The 17,186-nt window shown below is 40.2% G+C and overlaps 2 protein-coding genes across 2 annotated transcripts in view; one reads left to right on the top strand and one right to left on the bottom strand.

Moving 5' to 3' along the window:
- Positions 1-3: 3 nt before the first annotated feature.
- On the bottom strand, positions 4-6,713 carry cope (COPI coat complex subunit epsilon). Its single transcript, XM_089001467.1, has 10 exons — positions 6,559-6,713; positions 6,318-6,380; positions 5,999-6,099; positions 5,622-5,774; positions 5,123-5,176; positions 4,705-4,786; positions 4,415-4,570; positions 3,599-3,667; positions 2,209-2,283; positions 4-1,473 (listed from the first exon to the last, which is right to left on the bottom strand). The coding sequence occupies exons 1-10, from the start codon at positions 6,658-6,660 to the stop codon at positions 1,420-1,422; spliced, it is 909 nt and encodes a 302-aa protein (XP_088857593.1). The 5' UTR covers positions 6,661-6,713; the 3' UTR covers positions 4-1,419.
- A 5,718-nt stretch (positions 6,714-12,431) lies between these two features.
- Positions 12,432-17,186, top strand: part of tnfaip8l1 (tumor necrosis factor, alpha-induced protein 8-like 1) — a 35,687-nt gene continuing 30,932 nt past the window's right edge. Inside the window, exon 1 of the mRNA XM_089001597.1 lies at positions 12,432-12,718. The gene's annotated coding sequence lies outside the window, so the exon portion shown is untranslated. The remainder of the gene's footprint in view (positions 12,719-17,186) is intronic.

Below are 17,186 nucleotides of genomic sequence, written 5' to 3'. Positions count from 1 at the left end.
ATGTTACATCAAAGTGAATTTAATTACAAACAGAAATGTTCATGTTTTACATTGGATTGGATGAGCCTTTATTAGTCACACAGTGGATAAATTTACACTTCACAGCAGCAAAGTGCTGAAAGTAAGAGGGAAGGAAAGGAGAGGAAGAAGTAAAAAAAAAGAATACACGAGCTGCTGTAAAGGCAGCCACTCCCGCAGCGCAGAGTCATTCATTCTTCAGCACTAGCTGTACCCTCATTATGACATGAAGCAGTTCTCGATGAAAGAGGAGAGAATCAAGCATGGTGAAATGGGCACATCTGCTACAAGCTAAATGTTGAAATCAAACACAAAGCTGTAGCATCCATTGACGAAAAGAGATTGTCCCACATAAATCCGCTTCAATTCCAAGCCACGATTGTTCCACATACGCATCGGCGCTCTGCGCCCCCAGACTGTCCAACAGCAACGACCTTTCCGCTGAACAAAGCGGGGCTGTGAAAATGCTGCCCACTACAGGCGCAAAAAAAGCACAAGGGCCCCAGCGCTGTCCAGCGATGACAATCAAATGGCACTGACCTTCCTCCCACATCAAAAACAGTGCTGGCATATTCATGCTGCTGAAAAGCCGTAACCGCTCAGCAGTCTCCTCCTTGATGAAAGTCATGGCCAAAAATACTGAAAGACAATCTGTATCCATTCCACACGACGCATTTGCTGTAGAATGGCATTATGGAATCCAGAAAAGAGTTTTTGTGTTTGCAGTCAGTTATGCATTTTTAAAAGTTTATTGGTGTGATTGTGGTTTACAGTTGTAGAACAGTAGACTTATTCTTGAGAGCAGTCTCCAATATTTTTTAACTGTACCGTGACTACTAAACCTCATAACCCAACCAAATTAAGTACGTATATTATGATATTGTGCAGCTCAACTACAGAAATAGCAAAGGGATTTGCTAAATGAAGAAAAAAAAACAATTCTAAAACTGGGCTAATAGTGCTTCCAAAAATTATTAACTCCATACAATTTTTGAACGTCATTTGTGATGCTAAATGCAGAAAAATTAAATGATCTTTCAGTGGATGACAACCTCTTCTGGTGACTTTTTTTTGGTAGTGTTCCGTAAAGGCTGTGAACTACTGCCCAATGTAGTATTCTACAAATTTCCTCTTTGATGGGGAGGGCACAAACGAATTTCCTCCATATCACTGCAAACTACAACCACAAAAAACATTTTTAAAAGTAATACCGCTCTGACAGTGGCCAATTATAATCTTTGACATTGGAAAACCACTAAGTGTGTTTTAGAATGAATGCAGGAATTTCAATTTGCCTGGTTCAAGAGGTTTTATCGACCCATTATTCATGTACAACATCAAAATTAATCCACATTTCTACATTGAAGACAGCGGAAAAGTAGACGCTTAACTTGAAGGCTGTCACACTGTGGCACTGGGAGTGTACTGCATCGCGAGCCTGTCAAACTCATTCTCCTGCATGGGTGGGAAAGAGAAGCAACAAGACAAAAATAATAATAAAATATTCATAAATCAAATCCAAGCAACAGCTGTGCATGACATGACTTGTTTTAGTAATGTCTAGTGTTTATGTACATTTGCACCATTGTGTAACTATATGTGTGATAAAGGCCAATGACTTCAGAGGCCCTTTTGCCTGCAGCACTTCCACTAAAACAGGCCAACAATCAGCTCAAAATTTAGCCTTCGCTCAACCTTAGATCACCCGTTGAGTACCTTTGAATGATTATTATAATCTTCATCACCATTATGAATGTTATCACTATTATTAGCATCATGAAATCTGTATAAAAACAACAGGAAAGGTTTGAAAGCATCAAATACAGTATGTACTGAAAAGATAAGCTAATAGTTAGTTTAGCTACTCCTATGACTTATTTGTATTTTCCGTCAGTGGCAGCATTTTGCCAATCAAAGACCAATACTAGTCCTTCAACAGAAAATGCGTACAGAGAACAGAGAAGCCACCACATATAACACTGCCTCCTCTTGCATGTGCGCTGTTTACCACATTTTAGAAATCAGTTTTGACGTGAAAAATTTGCGTGTGTGTGTGTTTGCAACACACTTTAGCAATTCCAGTGCTGATAATCCAAGGCAGTAATGATAAAGGCATTTACAAGCAAGTAATTACACAAATCAACGGTGTCAAGATAATGAAGAGCACTGGGGGTAAGACAAGTACGTCACCTTGGAAAAATAGTCTTTGAGGAACGGATGGGCCCGGTGTGCATCTTTGAGTTGAGAGAGGTATCGATTTGTCACCTATGGACACATTTGAAACAAATTAAAGAGGAAATGAAACAAAAATGATTTGGAATTGTTTCACCTGAGGTAGGAGCAAGCAGCTAACACAGTGGACAATCTGCAGGCAAGAATGTTAAATGTACCAAAAATTCTGGAGAATTACATGAACGTGAAACTTTTGTTTTGAAACTAAAACAACCACAAAGTCAACCAGTTTGAAGAAATGGAAGTTTTGATTTTTGGTTCAGAAAGACAATTGGGAAAATGTCATCATTTGTTTCACAGATGATAAATATATATAATCTCGGTCAATCCAAAAAGCTACATTAAAATCAATCTTGGATTAAAAAAAAAAAGCCACGTCAGTTCAAGTGTCTCATTAAAGCTCATATGACTGATGAAATGAAAATAAAATGTCTATAAGTTGGACCTGCACACACTTCATTGTATGTATGTTTAAAGGCGATTGGGTAGTTTTTCAAGGTATTTGCTGTTAGTTCTATGCAATAAGGGTGGGTTGAGTATTTATTTTCATCACTTTTCTTTTTTCATCAATTCAATTTCAAGGCAAAATTGTATTTATTTTTCTTCATGTTAAATAGAAGATGGTGTCTTAGAATTCAATGATCCAAATTTAAAAAAAAAAAAATGGTTATTTAATAATGTCATTTTCTGTTCTACAATCAACACACAAGTTAGCGTGACCACTTGCAGACAAGATGACAAAGTTTTGAGGTTACATAAGACAAAAAAAGACTGGTAACATTCACAATGGCCATCACATTCAGTACAGGGATCAGTGTTCACGACCAACGGGAGGTGGCCATCACGGTCTTTTGCAGCAATGTCAAAATGTACTGCACTTCATTTAAGTTTCTTTAGACAGAATTCTTGCGAGATCGTTTACACAGGACCTTCAATGATTGTGCAGGTGTACCTATTAAAGTGCCTGGTAAGTGTTGCACAAAGCTCCAACCTTGTAAAAGATGTAATCAGGAGTTATCTCAGTGTAGTGATGGCTCAAAGTCAATGTTCAGTACTCTGCTGTATTACTATCGAGTCTTTATCTTATGAACGTTTGTAAGAGTACAAAGCACGGACGCAGCACTTAAACCCAAAGATATGATGAGACGGTGTCTTCCATCGAAGGAAGAAAATGCAATCATGAAACTGCATGGCTAAATGACTCTGGGTGAAAAGTACATTATTAAGTAACCAAAATGGAGGTGCTGCAATATGAGTAAGAGAGAGTGTGTTCATCAGGAGGAAATGACAAAACGTGTGGCCGCAAAAGGCAATTCTTGGCTCACATGCTTAAGGTCCAAAGTCTCACCTCGGGGGCTTTTCCAAGGTGTTGAGTCAGCACTACCAGGTTGATCAACGTCTCAGGGTGGCTGCTGTCCTGTAAATGAAGATTAACCAAGAAAGATTTATATCGCTTAATTTGTATTCTCCCATAAAAGTGACTGCATTGCATTTTGGCCTGTTTAATTCAACATAATATTGCAAAAGGTTTAACACCGAGGCAATAAATTTACCGCCGACAGCGTCACCCAATTACAGCATCACAAAACTTTGTGGGCTTACTAACAAAGTTTCTATCTGTTTGCACAATCAAGTTAACCTCACATGAAATGTCAACCACAAATGTGCATCCTCAATGTCTATTCGTCAGCTTGTCTATCCAATTCAATCTTTAGCAAACGTTTTGGCGCCCTCTGGTGACCCGACGGCCACATCAAGCTAGTTGCACACAAATCGAACAATCATAATACATGTACCCCTTTTCCCACTTCCTCGCTCAATTTAATAAACATTTTGAGACTTATATTCAATACCAGACAGCTTCTGTAAAAACGAATCTGTTGTCGCAAATTGTTCAGTATGAATGGTCATTTGTTGACTAAACGGTGTTGATCACTTAACAGTTTCTCGAAAGAATGAATTTAAACAAGGAAAAATGTTCTTCAAAATATACAGTAAAAGAACATGGTGTGTAATACGACGGAAAAAAATGCATAATAGCAGTCGGTCATATATCACCCGTGGCGCATTAATCGAAGGTGATCAAAAAGTGACCCAAAATTGCCTCACTGTACGTGTATGGCTAACAAACTTCAGTCTTGCAAACATAACTATTCCATCTAACCTTATCGAGCGCCTCCTGTAGCACTCCCTCGGCCTCCTCCCACTTGTTCTGAGCCATGTAGCAGGCTGCCTGTCCATTGAGAAGCAGTAGCGTCGAGGAGTACTTGTCTGACATCTCTTGGAAAATGTAGTAGGCGTCCTGCAGCTTCTCTCCACCCTGAAGACACGGGCAGATGGCCATCAACAGTGTGCAGGGACAAAGTGTGTGTGAAAGGATTCAGCACATGAATAGCCAATAAGCTGCAAAAATCTTGGCTGTTAAACAGAGCTTCTTGATGCAGATCTGCTCACCACAGCCAAATTAACCCAAGCAGTGGCGAGCTGGGTAAGTGTTGCATCCTCATCTTGCTCCTGCATCTTCTTCAGCTCCTTCCTGCCAGAGAATGTAGTTGTGATGATCAGAGATTAATAAAACAGACTTAAAGCACTGTTAGTATTTCAAGAGGCCTCGAATGGCTTATTTTGTGCTTTGTTTCATTGTTTGCAATTTTAATAAGATTTGTACCACTGCCATGTTGCTCAAATTTGTCTTTAACTTTATTTTGTTCTTTGTGCATTTACTCTTTATTCTTGTGTCACGTATAAGCGCACTCTATATTTAAGATAATTTATTTTAAACATAGATTTTGCTGCAGGATCTCTCTAAAACAATATTGACAAATTTGCCACCATACATTGCTATCGTGAAGGCAGTTCTGTCCCTTCTTACCTCGCCAAGTCAACGCGATCAAGGCTCAGCAGCACCTGAATTGTCATGGCCATGCTGGAAAACAAACAAGGTACAGTATATTCGATCAATTTGACGTTTTGTTAAACTTTCAATATGAAAAGAGAAAAAGTATTCATAAAATGTCCAACTTATAGGTCCACCACCCATTGAACAACTAAGGCGAACGTGACTGATGTGGCAGAATCAATGGCAACAGATTTCACACATTTACCAAGTCAAGTCAAAGTCAGCTTTATTGTCAAATATGCTAATGTGCATGACTTACAGCATATATTTTATTTCTGTAAAATATGCACCCAGTTGTTGTAATGTATAAACAAGATTTTGAGACGGCTTCACATGTACTGTATTATTTACTTATACGCACACATACATGCACACATTTCTATATAGTATTAGTTGATCACCTCAGACACATGTAAGTGAAACTATATCATGCAAAGAGCATGTATCAAGTAAGTGCTTTAGTCATGCTTACCACTCCAGGCTTTCCCCTTGATGCAGAGTCCTGAGTGCAGCATCAGTGTTCGCCCCATGGTAGTAGATGGAAGCCGCCATGAGGAGGAATGTGGTGTTTGCAGCATCCACACTCTTTGCCATTTTCTTGTCGAGATCCTCCACAATGGCATCACTATGTAGGAAAACCAACAGTACAGAATGGCAAGTTCAAACATTTAATTTTTGATTGCATATTCTGCTTTTGCAGAGAAAAAAAAAAATCGGTCAAGTTTACAGGATATAGAACAATAAAATAACATGATTCCAAGTTACAATTTTCGAGATTACTGTACCTTTTTTCAAAAGACTAGGATATAAACTCACTAGATTAACAATTATTGTTACCATAGTGGTTACCGTTTGCTTTCACTAGACATATATTCTGCAAACATTCTGACAGCTTGAAGCTCGGGTGCAGAGTTCGCCTTGATGTCATCCATAACGACTGCATACTTTTTCTATAACACACAACACGAAAGGGGAAAATGAACAAGCTTTTAATTCTGCATATCGAAAGTGAATATCACAAAGAGGACATCAAGGTAGCTGGTGTGAGAGAAGAGGATGCACAAAACCGGGTTAGATGAAGGATACTGATTCGCTGTGGCGACCCCTGAGGGGAAAAGCCGAAAGGAAAAGAAGAAGAAATTGCGTGTCACACAAATGCGATGCTCACCTGGGCAATGTACGCTCTGTACAAGAAAGTGTCTCGTTCCGTCTCCTTTTCCGATGTCGAATTCTTTCAAACACAAAAAGAGAAAAAGAAGCAAATAGCCTGAGCTGCATGCCATAACTACTGCATTTTACAGTTTGCGATTTCGTCGGTTAAGTTCGTTTCAATTGGGTTCGCCAGATGATTCGTGGGGAGCAAACGATTGTATTTAACGCTGTTAAACCGTCCACTAAACGTGACGTACCTTCACCTTCTGGGCTTCGTTGATACATTGTTGATAGCTGCCAATGTAAAAGGCATTTTTCACATCGAACAGCTCGTCAACATCGGTCTGCTGCGCCGCCATGTTGAACACAACACTGCTTCCTGACACGTAGCACAATGACGTCACTTCCGGGCTGTGAACTACGAAGCGCAGAAAACATCCTTTTCGTCGATTTCAACAACTTTTAAAATTCAAATTTTGAATTTAAATCATATTAATCCAAGCAAAAATAAACGACTATCCCAACAAGAACGGTATCTCCGAATGTTCTCGCACTCGACTTTTTTTTCAGTAATGTAACCAACCGTTAGAGGGCGAGGCACATCAATTTTAACACCTAATGTTAAGCAAGAGCAATAAAAGAACAAGCACAACAGGAGCACCATAAATCAGCCATCACGGACCACTGCAAAAGAGAGAACCACATCATGGACTGGGAGAAGGCCAGAGTCATCCGCACCGAAGACAACAAACATCAGCGCTGGATCAGGGAGGCCATTGAAATCCGAAAGCGAGGACCAAGGACCATCAACAGGGATGAGGGAGCTTACATGCTCTCTACTACCTGGAGCAGCATCCTGGAGGGACGAGCGGACAGCGGGGGGCGTGGCTTGCCTGTCAGTTCTGACAGGTAGGTCACGCCCTCATAGCAACACCAGCTGAAAATGGCGCGTCACAGCAACATCCGTGACACTCTGACGAAGGCGGAAGTAGTCGCCGAAACATGTCAGGTATTTGAACACCGACAATACACTGTCTGTAAGTAAGGAATCTGCTTAACATTAGTTATCAAGTAGACAGGATGAATTTAGTACAACGAATTTTAACACCTGTCTGGTGATGTCAAGTACGTACAGCGTGGCTGGTGACGTTCTTTAATTGGTGGCAGCTGCCTCTCAAATTCGACCACATGGCACGTCAACACACTGACACACCAAATGACAGGTCATATTCAGTAATATGAATGTATTTCCTTATTTTGTGATGATTGATTGGTTGATTGATTGGTTTATTGGTCGATTGATTGATTGATGGGTGGGTGGATTGATAGATGGATGGATGGATTGGTTGGTTGATTGATTGATCGGTCGATTGGATTGGTCGGTCGAGCTAACGGTCTGTAGTTTGGATGATTGATTGATTCATTAGTTGATTGATTGATCAATCGACTGATTGATTGATTGATTGATTGATTGATTGATTGATTGATTGATTGATTGATTGATTGATTGATTGATTGATCAGTTGATCGCCAGGTCGGTTGATTGGATTGGTCGGTCGGTTGATCGAGCTATCGGTCTGGAGTTTGGATGATTGATTGATTCGTTGATTGATTGGTCAATCGACTGATTGGTTGGTTGATAGATTGATTTATTGGTTGATTGATTGGTTAATTGATTGGTTGATTGATCGATATGTCGGTTGATCGGATCAGTCAGTCGATTGATCGGTCAGTTAGATGAGTGATTGGTTAGTTAGTTGATTGATCGATTTCTTGATTGGTTAAATGATTGATCGATTGATTGGGCACTTATAACTTGCAAATACCAAAAGGCGTTGATGATGACGTTTGACTTCTTGGGCACCACAACTTTTTTTTTGTTTCATCTTTGTTGGCGATATTGTTTTAAAATGTTACATGCTAATTTTTATTGATGTAGGGCATTTTGTTTTTTAGGTCAGCTGAGTTTGAGGGCAGAGATATGTACACATGTAAATTGAGGACTATCGATGAGGATTGGGCAATAAATTTGCAGAAACAACCAATTCCTCATTCCCTTACTGAAGACAATTGTTTGTGATGTTGTCAACAACAATAATTTGTGTATGTGTCATGACTTGAGCCAACCAAAAAAAATCACCAGTCTGCCTTTTCAACACACCATTTAATCTGACTAAAAAAGAACATACAAGGCTTCTCATCATGAACCTGTTTTGCATGTTTTTGTTCGTCAACTCACAATGTCTGCAAAGCTGTGGGAACACATTTTGACAACATAAAAGTTTGAGCCTACCATTTTGTCTTGTCTGCATGAGCACCATGAAAGTTTTTTTTATGTTGTTGCGCTCATTTAGCAAAATAGTTATTGCCTACAGTATAATTCACATTTTTACTTGCACACATGCATTTCGGTCTCTTTTTGTTTACATAATTAAAGGAGTTCGAGCTGTACTTGCACCCAGCAGTGAGTACTTTACCACCTCTTATTATAGACTGACATAGCCCGACTCATAATACAGGTTTAAATATTTTTGTTCACTTATGATTTGCCGCTTTATTCTCACGAGGATCACGTGGGAACTGAAGCCTTTCCCAGCCATGTTCGGGCAGTAGGCAGGGGACACCCTGAACTGGTTGCTAGCCAATCGCAGGGCACACAAAGACGAACAACCATCCTCGCTCACAATCACACCTTGGAACAATTGGAGTGTTCCATTAACCTCACATAGACGCTTTTGGAATGTGGGAGTTGAAGGATTATTTCTGTTTATAGTCAAGTTTATGTAATGTTTTTTTTCTCAATAATATGTCATGAAAATAATGTAATGGTGTGTGTCGTCCGTCATATTAAGTCTAACCTGGAAAACATTCTCAAATCCAGTTTGAACCAAGTGCATTCTTTGAGCCATCTCTTAACCTTAATCCATTGCTTACTGGAGACTTTGTGGAGATAGACTGATAAAAACGAAGATTTTTTTTGGGAGAATGCCGACTCAATTTCGCTCCATCGTCTCAATAACCCCCTTTTGATGAAATAAATATGTTGTGTGTCCATGGTGCGGACACACTTGTGATCAATTCTGCAAATAAACCCTTTGAAGGTATTGTTTATCGACTCCGGCCTGTATTTGGATAACCTAAATCATCATCATCCGATATTAACCAACACATGGAGGAAAGAAGGCCGCTCTCCTCCAACACAGGAAACTGGAGTACCCGAAGAAAAGCCACAGGGGTTGGAGCTGGAATTGAACCTCTGCTCTATGAAGTGTGTGTGCTAACACTCATCTGGACATCCCTGTTAAAATGAAATGGTAATTTATTTCACTTAAAAGTTAAATACAATTAAAGTGAACTTGGGAAATATTTATTTCAAGTACCTGTACAGGAGCATCGTTGTTAGTCAGCTGATCGAAAGACACAAAATGTCATCAATCATATGTTGGGGGGAAAATGTGTGTGAAGGGAAAAGTCCCTTCTCCCGGTTCCTGCTCATTGTTCCCTTCGCTCCGTTTCCTCTGGGAAATTTCCAGCATTGGGACCGGGACGAGTACACGGATAATTGTTGGAAACCTCCACGGAGGCCGGGAATCCGCTTGACCATCAATGCTCCTTTCTTTGGGCGTGATTGGCCTTACTGGCGGTCTTGTTGCGCCTCTATTGGCCCAAAACCACATCAATCTACCCAGGAACAGGTCTCCCCTCAAGTTTGAAACTTTTTTCCTCTTTACAAGCAGGATCGGGTTACAACTAAACAAGCTCTGGCAGCCGAGCTGACTCGCGGCCGAGGGAAGAAAACACTGTTTGAATTATTTACACAACTGTGCTTTGCACACGTTTATAGAGAAGCGGGAAAGGAGAAGCAGAGACGACATCAAGCCGAGAGACAAGAAGCCAAAGGCGAGCAAACATGCTGTGAAACACGGTTCTCCGCCTTTGCCGAGAGCGATGAAGACCAGATAGAGTTAAGTTTGGCTTGTGTCCCTCTGACCGCTCCAGTGTGGAGAGAGAGCAAGGTGAGCCCCTCGTCTCGAACGTTTAATGGACAGCGGCTTTTAATGAAACATTTCATCAACAGACTGAAAAGGCTCACCTTTGTTCGTTTAGGGTCGTCAAATGAAGCCCACTCCTCACACGGTTGAGCAATTTAATCGGGGGCGTAGTTGTGTTTTGTGGCGTCTTTTTAATGCGATTAACGCATGGCTTGTTGAACATATCGAGCAGAACATGAAAGTCAAGTGTCACCGAACCTGACGCTCAACCGCGTTTTACTACACCGCAAACGCAAAGGTCATACTTGTTTGAATGCTTAGAGGCAAGCATTTACACTACATTGGTGGTCGCCAAAACCTCCCTCGAGTTAACTGCGAATTCTGAAAGAGCCAAGTTTCCACCCTACACTTTGCTTACATTTGATGTCATGTTTAGAAGTATGTTTTGAATGCAGGGGATTCAAGATTTTTGCCAATGAGGGGTGGAACAAAACCTTGTCAACAAATTCTTGTGAGCATTCGTCAATTGCTGTTGTGTGGCAAAAAGAATGATTGAGTCAAATGTTCAGTGTCAAGTTTAAATGCCTATGTTGTTGTGAGTCAAAAGCTTTCATTGTGTGAAGGTTGACCATCAAGTTGTAGTGCATATTGATTTTTTTTCTGTGACCTGCCACCATCACACGATCCTTTGGTTTCAACGTTTTGGGGGAGGAATGTTTTTGAATCAAACATTCACATGCATGAGTCAGAAAAACACAATTTCATGAAGGCTGACAGCATTAGTCGAGATGCTGCTCTTGTGAGTTGAAAACCATTTCACGAATGAAGGCTAAAGAAACAAAACTGAATTGTGAGAATTATATCCAAAAAACGTAGATTGGATGAATGCTAAGAATCACGCATTTTTGATAAATGGTTGGATTTTAGGCACCTCAAAGAAAATATGTTTGGCCTATGAAGGAGTCAAAGTGGTCAGATAAGAAAACAACATCATAACGTTCACTTGCGACTGGAGGCATATTTGTCTAATATGTGGGACTGATATCTTCTAGTCTCTAATTCAATTGTCTTTTTCCTTTAGGTTGCTCATTTTTCAGTATTTGCATGTTATTTTTAAAGGAATAGCATATCCTAGGGAGATAATAGATTTGGTTATTTCCATGCCGCAGTTTGAACATAATGCTGTTATTAGCGTGTGACAGTCTTGATATATAGTTCTAGATATATGCTGGGGACAGATGTCATGTGTTTTTGTATGGTTGGGAAATACATAAAGTGGCGCGGGTGGAAATTGAAACTACCTAGTGGGTGAATTTGCGTCAAGATTGGACCACCTTCTTGTGTTAGTTGTTTTTCTAAATAAATCATCATGTTATAGTGTAATGGCTTTGCCATATTTCACATTTAATATGCACAGGCTTGGAGCTCAATATTTCAGACAATGGATGACTCTGACTGTCAAGACTGGATGGCACAGAGAGTGGGTGCAATTTTTCTATTACACCAGGCTGTTATGTTTCGCATTAGAAGTTGCGAGGAGCTCACAGGAAGTAGAGTAAATGCAGAAAAAGACGAGTTTCGAACGAGCCTCATTGCAGCCGCAGACCGGCTAATTTACTGCATTGTCAACTGAAACCTGAAAATTTGCGAGTGTTTGGAACCGCACAGAATGTTGCTGTGTGTGTTCTTGTCAGGCTTGTTTCAAGGTCGCAAAGACGTTTGCCAACAGTTTTACCGGTCACAAAGAAATGTGTGAACAGATCTTAAGACTAAATGGCTGAGACATATGTTTTGAAAACAATGATATGTTTTGTAACACATTGCAGTGTTTACAATGTAAAGCTTCACTTCAGAACAAGGCTCAAGTGTGGATGAATGGCTTCACTGTGCAGCCTGGGGGTCTGGGCAACTTGCTCTCCACCTTTATCTTGCACAGTCTCCACAGACATGCCTGATGAATGGTGACTTTGGACTTCTTGCTAGCATCAAAGCTTGAAACAATCGGGAGTTTCACTGCAGCTGTTTGAATTTCCAAGGTTTTCTTTTTGAGTCTTTTGTTTGCTGTAATTGACAAGGCACGAGTTGGAAGCAAATCTAACAAGAGTTTGAGAAACTCGTTTCGACATCTGAAACTCTTTACAAGCAGGATCGGGTTACAACTAAACAAGCTCTGGCAGCCGAGCTGACTCGCGGCCGAGGGAAGAAAACACTGTTTGAATTATTTACACAACTGTGCTTTGCACACGTTTATAGAGAAGCGGGAAAGGAGAAGCAGAGACGACATCAAGCCGAGAGACAAGAAGCCAAAGGCGAGCAAACATGCTGTGAAACACGGTTCTCCGCCTTTGCCGAGAGCGATGAAGACCAGATAGAGTTAAGTTTGGCTTGTGTCCCTCTGACCGCTCCAGTGTGGAGAGAGAGCAAGGTGAGCCCCTCGTCTCGAACGTTTAATGGACAGCGGCTTTTAATGAAACATTTCATCAACAGACTGAAAAGGCTCACCTTTGTTCGTTTAGGGTCGTCAAATGAAGCCCACTCCTCACACGGTTGAGCAATTTAATCGGGGGCGTAGTTGTGTTTTGTGGCGTCTTTTTAATGCGATTAACGCATGGCTTGTTGAACATATCGAGCAGAACATGAAAGTCAAGTGTCACCGAACCTGACGCTCAACCGCGTTTTACTACACCGCAAACGCAAAGGTCATACTTGTTTGAATGCTTAGAGGCAAGCATTTACACTACATTGGTGGTCGCCAAAACCTCCCTCGAGTTAACTGCGAATTCTGAAAGAGCCAAGTTTCCACCCTACACTTTGCTTTACATTTGATGTCATGTTTAGAAGTATGTTTTGAATGCAGGGGATTCAAGATTTTTGCCAATGAGGGGTGGAACAAAACCTTGTCAACAAATTCTTGTGAGCATTCGTCAATTGCTGTTGTGTGGCAAAAAGAATGATTGAGTCAAATGTTCAGTGTCAAGTTTAAATGCCTATGTTGTTGTGAGTCAAAAGCTTTCATTGTGTGAAGGTTGACCATCAAGTTGTAGTGCATATTGATTTTTTTTCTGTGACCTGCCACCATCACACGATCCTTTGGTTTCAACGTTTTGGGGGAGGAATGTTTTTGAATCAAACATTCACATGCATGAGTCAGAAAAACACAATTTCATGAAGGCTGACAGCATTAGTCGAGATGCTGCTCTTGTGAGTTGAAAACCATTTCACGAATGAAGGCTAAAGAAACAAAACTGAATTGTGAGAATTATATCCAAAAAACGTAGATTGGATGAATGCTAAGAATCACGCATTTTTGATAAATGGTTGGATTTTAGGCACCTCAAAGAAAATATGTTTGGCCTATGAAGGAGTCAAAGTGGTCAGATAAGAAAACAACATCATAACGTTCACTTGCGACTGGAGGCATATTTGTCTAATATGTGGGACTGATATCTTCTAGTCTCTAATTCAATTGTCTTTTTCCTTTAGGTTGCTCATTTTTCAGTATTTGCATGTTATTTTTAAAGGAATAGCATATCCTAGGGAGATAATAGATTTGGTTATTTCCATGCCGCAGTTTGAACATAATGCTGTTATTAGCGTGTGACAGTCTTGATATATAGTTCTAGATATATGCTGGGGACAGATGTCATGTGTTTTTGTATGGTTGGGAAATACATAAAGTGGCGCGGGTGGAAATTGAAACTACCTAGTGGGTGAATTTGCGTCAAGATTGGACCACCTTCTTGTGTTAGTTGTTTTTCTAAATAAATCATCATGTTATAGTGTAATGGCTTTGCCATATTTCACATTTAATATGCACAGGCTTGGAGCTCAATATTTCAGACAATGGATGACTCTGACTGTCAAGACTGGATGGCACAGAGAGTGGGTGCAATTTTTCTATTACACCAGGCTGTTATGTTTCGCATTAGAAGTTGCGAGGAGCTCACAGGAAGTAGAGTAAATGCAGAAAAAGACGAGTTTCGAACGAGCCTCATTGCAGCCGCAGACCGGCTAATTTACTGCATTGTCAACTGAAACCTGAAAATTTGCGAGTGTTTGGAACCGCACAGAATGTTGCTGTGTGTGTTCTTGTCAGGCTTGTTTCAAGGTCGCAAAGACGTTTGCCAACAGTTTTACCGGTCACAAAGAAATGTGTGAACAGATCTTAAGACTAAATGGCTGAGACATATGTTTTGAAAACAATGATATGTTTTGTAACACATTGCAGTGTTTACAATGTAAAGCTTCACTTCAGAACAAGGCTCAAGTGTGGATGAATGGCTTCACTGTGCAGCCTGGGGGTCTGGGCAACTTGCTCTCCACCTTTATCTTGCACAGTCTCCACAGACATGCCTGATGAATGGTGACTTTGGACTTCTTGCTAGCATCAAAGCTTGAAACAATCGGGAGTTTCACTGCAGCTGTTTGAATTTCCAAGGTTTTCTTTTTGAGTCTTTTGTTTGCTGTAATTGACAAGGCACGAGTTGGAAGCAAATCTAACAAGAGTTTGAGAAACTTGTTTCGACATCTGAAAATAATCACCAAAATATGACTCAACAATTTGAAAGCAGGAACGGAGGAACAAATGTCCCAAAAGCCCGTGTTCCAATCTTACACATTTGGGAAACTTTGGTTTCAAGAGAGTTCACTTACGGGGAGTTCTTTAGCTTTGCAATAGGCTGATAATCAATCAATGGATTGTTTTTCTAAACTAAATCCACTTGGTTTTAAAAAGAAGGAAGTTGAGCTCTATCCATGCACGTTATTTTGCTCAATACAACATTCGCATTGAAAAAGCAGAGGAAGTAAATAGAGGCATTTTATTTTTCCATTCAAGAAATGATCATTCATTGTTCATTTTTGAGACGAATAAGCAAATTGTATGTGGGATTGGAAAAAAAGCATGATTTACATGAGGGGTGCTCAATATGTCGATTGCGATCGACCAGTCGATCTCCAAGGTACTATTGGTAGATTGCATGACATGGTGATGTGACATTGTCTTGAACTGACGCTATACAAATAAAGTTGAGTTGTTTTGGGGGGAAAAAACTCCACGTCAGCCTATCGGCCATCCCTTCACTTGATTGATACACCGGACAACCAATCTCATTATTAGGTATACTGTGCATGTTCAAACAACGCCTCTGAGTGCTTTGCTTTTTCCTCTTAAAGGACAGCCGACGCCTCTGGACAAGTTGTGTCCATAATTTGTAAAATCACTTCAAATGACTTCTACTGAGCGTAATTTACAAATATTCCACGGCATATAGCTATATTTTACGTTTTAAGACTCGCACTGAATATTCAGGAAGCCTTGTTTTCGAGTTGATGACGATGCCTGACGTGGCATCATGTCTGGAACGCCCCTGACCGAGAAAGCGACACACAATGCATTTTGGGTACTTTGCTTGGTCTGAAAACTAAGGGGTGATCCGTGTTGATGGTGAAATTAGAAGCAAAAAAACATAAATAATGCAATGGTGAATCGTTGTGTCTTGCACCAAGACTACTATTTGATACTAGTTGACACAAATTCCCAGCAGACAAATCAGCCCATTTCCAACGGAACTTGGTCGCCATCTTGTGCATTTTCTGGGCGCTACATTGGAGTCCTGACGCCTCAAAATGAGACGGAAGGACTCCTTTAATCGATTGCAAATATTTATGCTTTCCTCTTCAGAACTATTTGAATCATATTCATAACTGGATGACTAACAAGAAAGCATCTCTGAATCTGAAGCCATTGTTTTGATTCTCGAGCAAGGCAAGACATCCTGGCGTGACGTCACGAACAAGGAGGCAGGACCTTCTGAAACCGAAACTTTCTGAGATCATTTTGAAGTAGTTTTGGGACACTTTAAGTCATTTTTATTGGTGTTTTGAATTTGACTGTGTGTTTTGGGTATTTTAGATGATATAAAACGTTTTTCAGATGTCAGTTGGGAAACAAAAAAATGGTGTCGGTTGTCCTTTAAATGTAAGATAGGGTATAAAAATAAGTGGGGGAGCTGGACCAAGTAAGGAGGTGATGACATTTTCAAAGTGTTTGTCACGTCTGCCAGTTATCAGAGTGAACTCAGGTAATGGCAAAAATGTACATCAATATGTTGTGTTGTTTACCATAAGTTGCAAGAATCCTCAATATATTTCTCAATAAATATCATGAGGAGATCATTTTGACTTGGTCATTCCAAAAGTAGCTCCCATGCTAAACAAGCGTGAGCACCCCTGGGTTACATCAACATAACTACGATCAGGCTTTGAGCTGTTGAACTGGAGATTTGTATTTGTTTATTTAGAGAACACTGATTTGCTGTGGCGACCCCTTCTAGGGAAAAGCCGAAAGGAAAAGAAGAAGTTTACATCTGCTAAAGTTATTAATTTAACTGGCAAGGATCAATGAAATTGTCTAATATGTGGGACTGATATCTTCTAGTCTCTAATTCAATTGTCTTTTTCCTTTAGGTTGCTCATTTTTCAGTATTTGCATGTTATTTTTAAAGGAATAGCATATCCTAGGGAGATAATAGATTTGGTTATTTCCATGCCGCAGTTTGAACATAATGCTGTTATTAGCGTGTGACAGTCTTGATATATAGTTCTAGATATATGCTGGGGACAGATGTCATGTGTTTTTGTATGGTTGGGAAATACATAAAGTGGCGCGGGTGGAAATTGAAACTACCTAGTGGGTGAATTTGCGTCAAGATTGGACCACCTTCTTGTGTTAGTTGTTTTTCTAAATAAATCATCATGTTATAGTGTAATGGCTTTGCCATATTTCACATTTAATATGCACAGGCTTGGAGCTCAATATTTCAGACAATGGATGACTCTGACTGTCAAGACTGGATGGCACAGAGAGTGGGTGCAATTTTTCTATTACACCA

The sequence above is a fragment of the Hippocampus bargibanti genome, linkage group LG07 (assembly GCF_051943395.1).
Source record: "Hippocampus bargibanti isolate YZ-2025 linkage group LG07, ASM5194339v1, whole genome shotgun sequence".
Taxonomy (NCBI): Eukaryota; Metazoa; Chordata; class Actinopteri; order Syngnathiformes; family Syngnathidae; genus Hippocampus; species Hippocampus bargibanti.
Note: the sequence above shows the minus strand (reverse complement) of the source record. Positions and strands in the feature narration are given on the sequence as shown.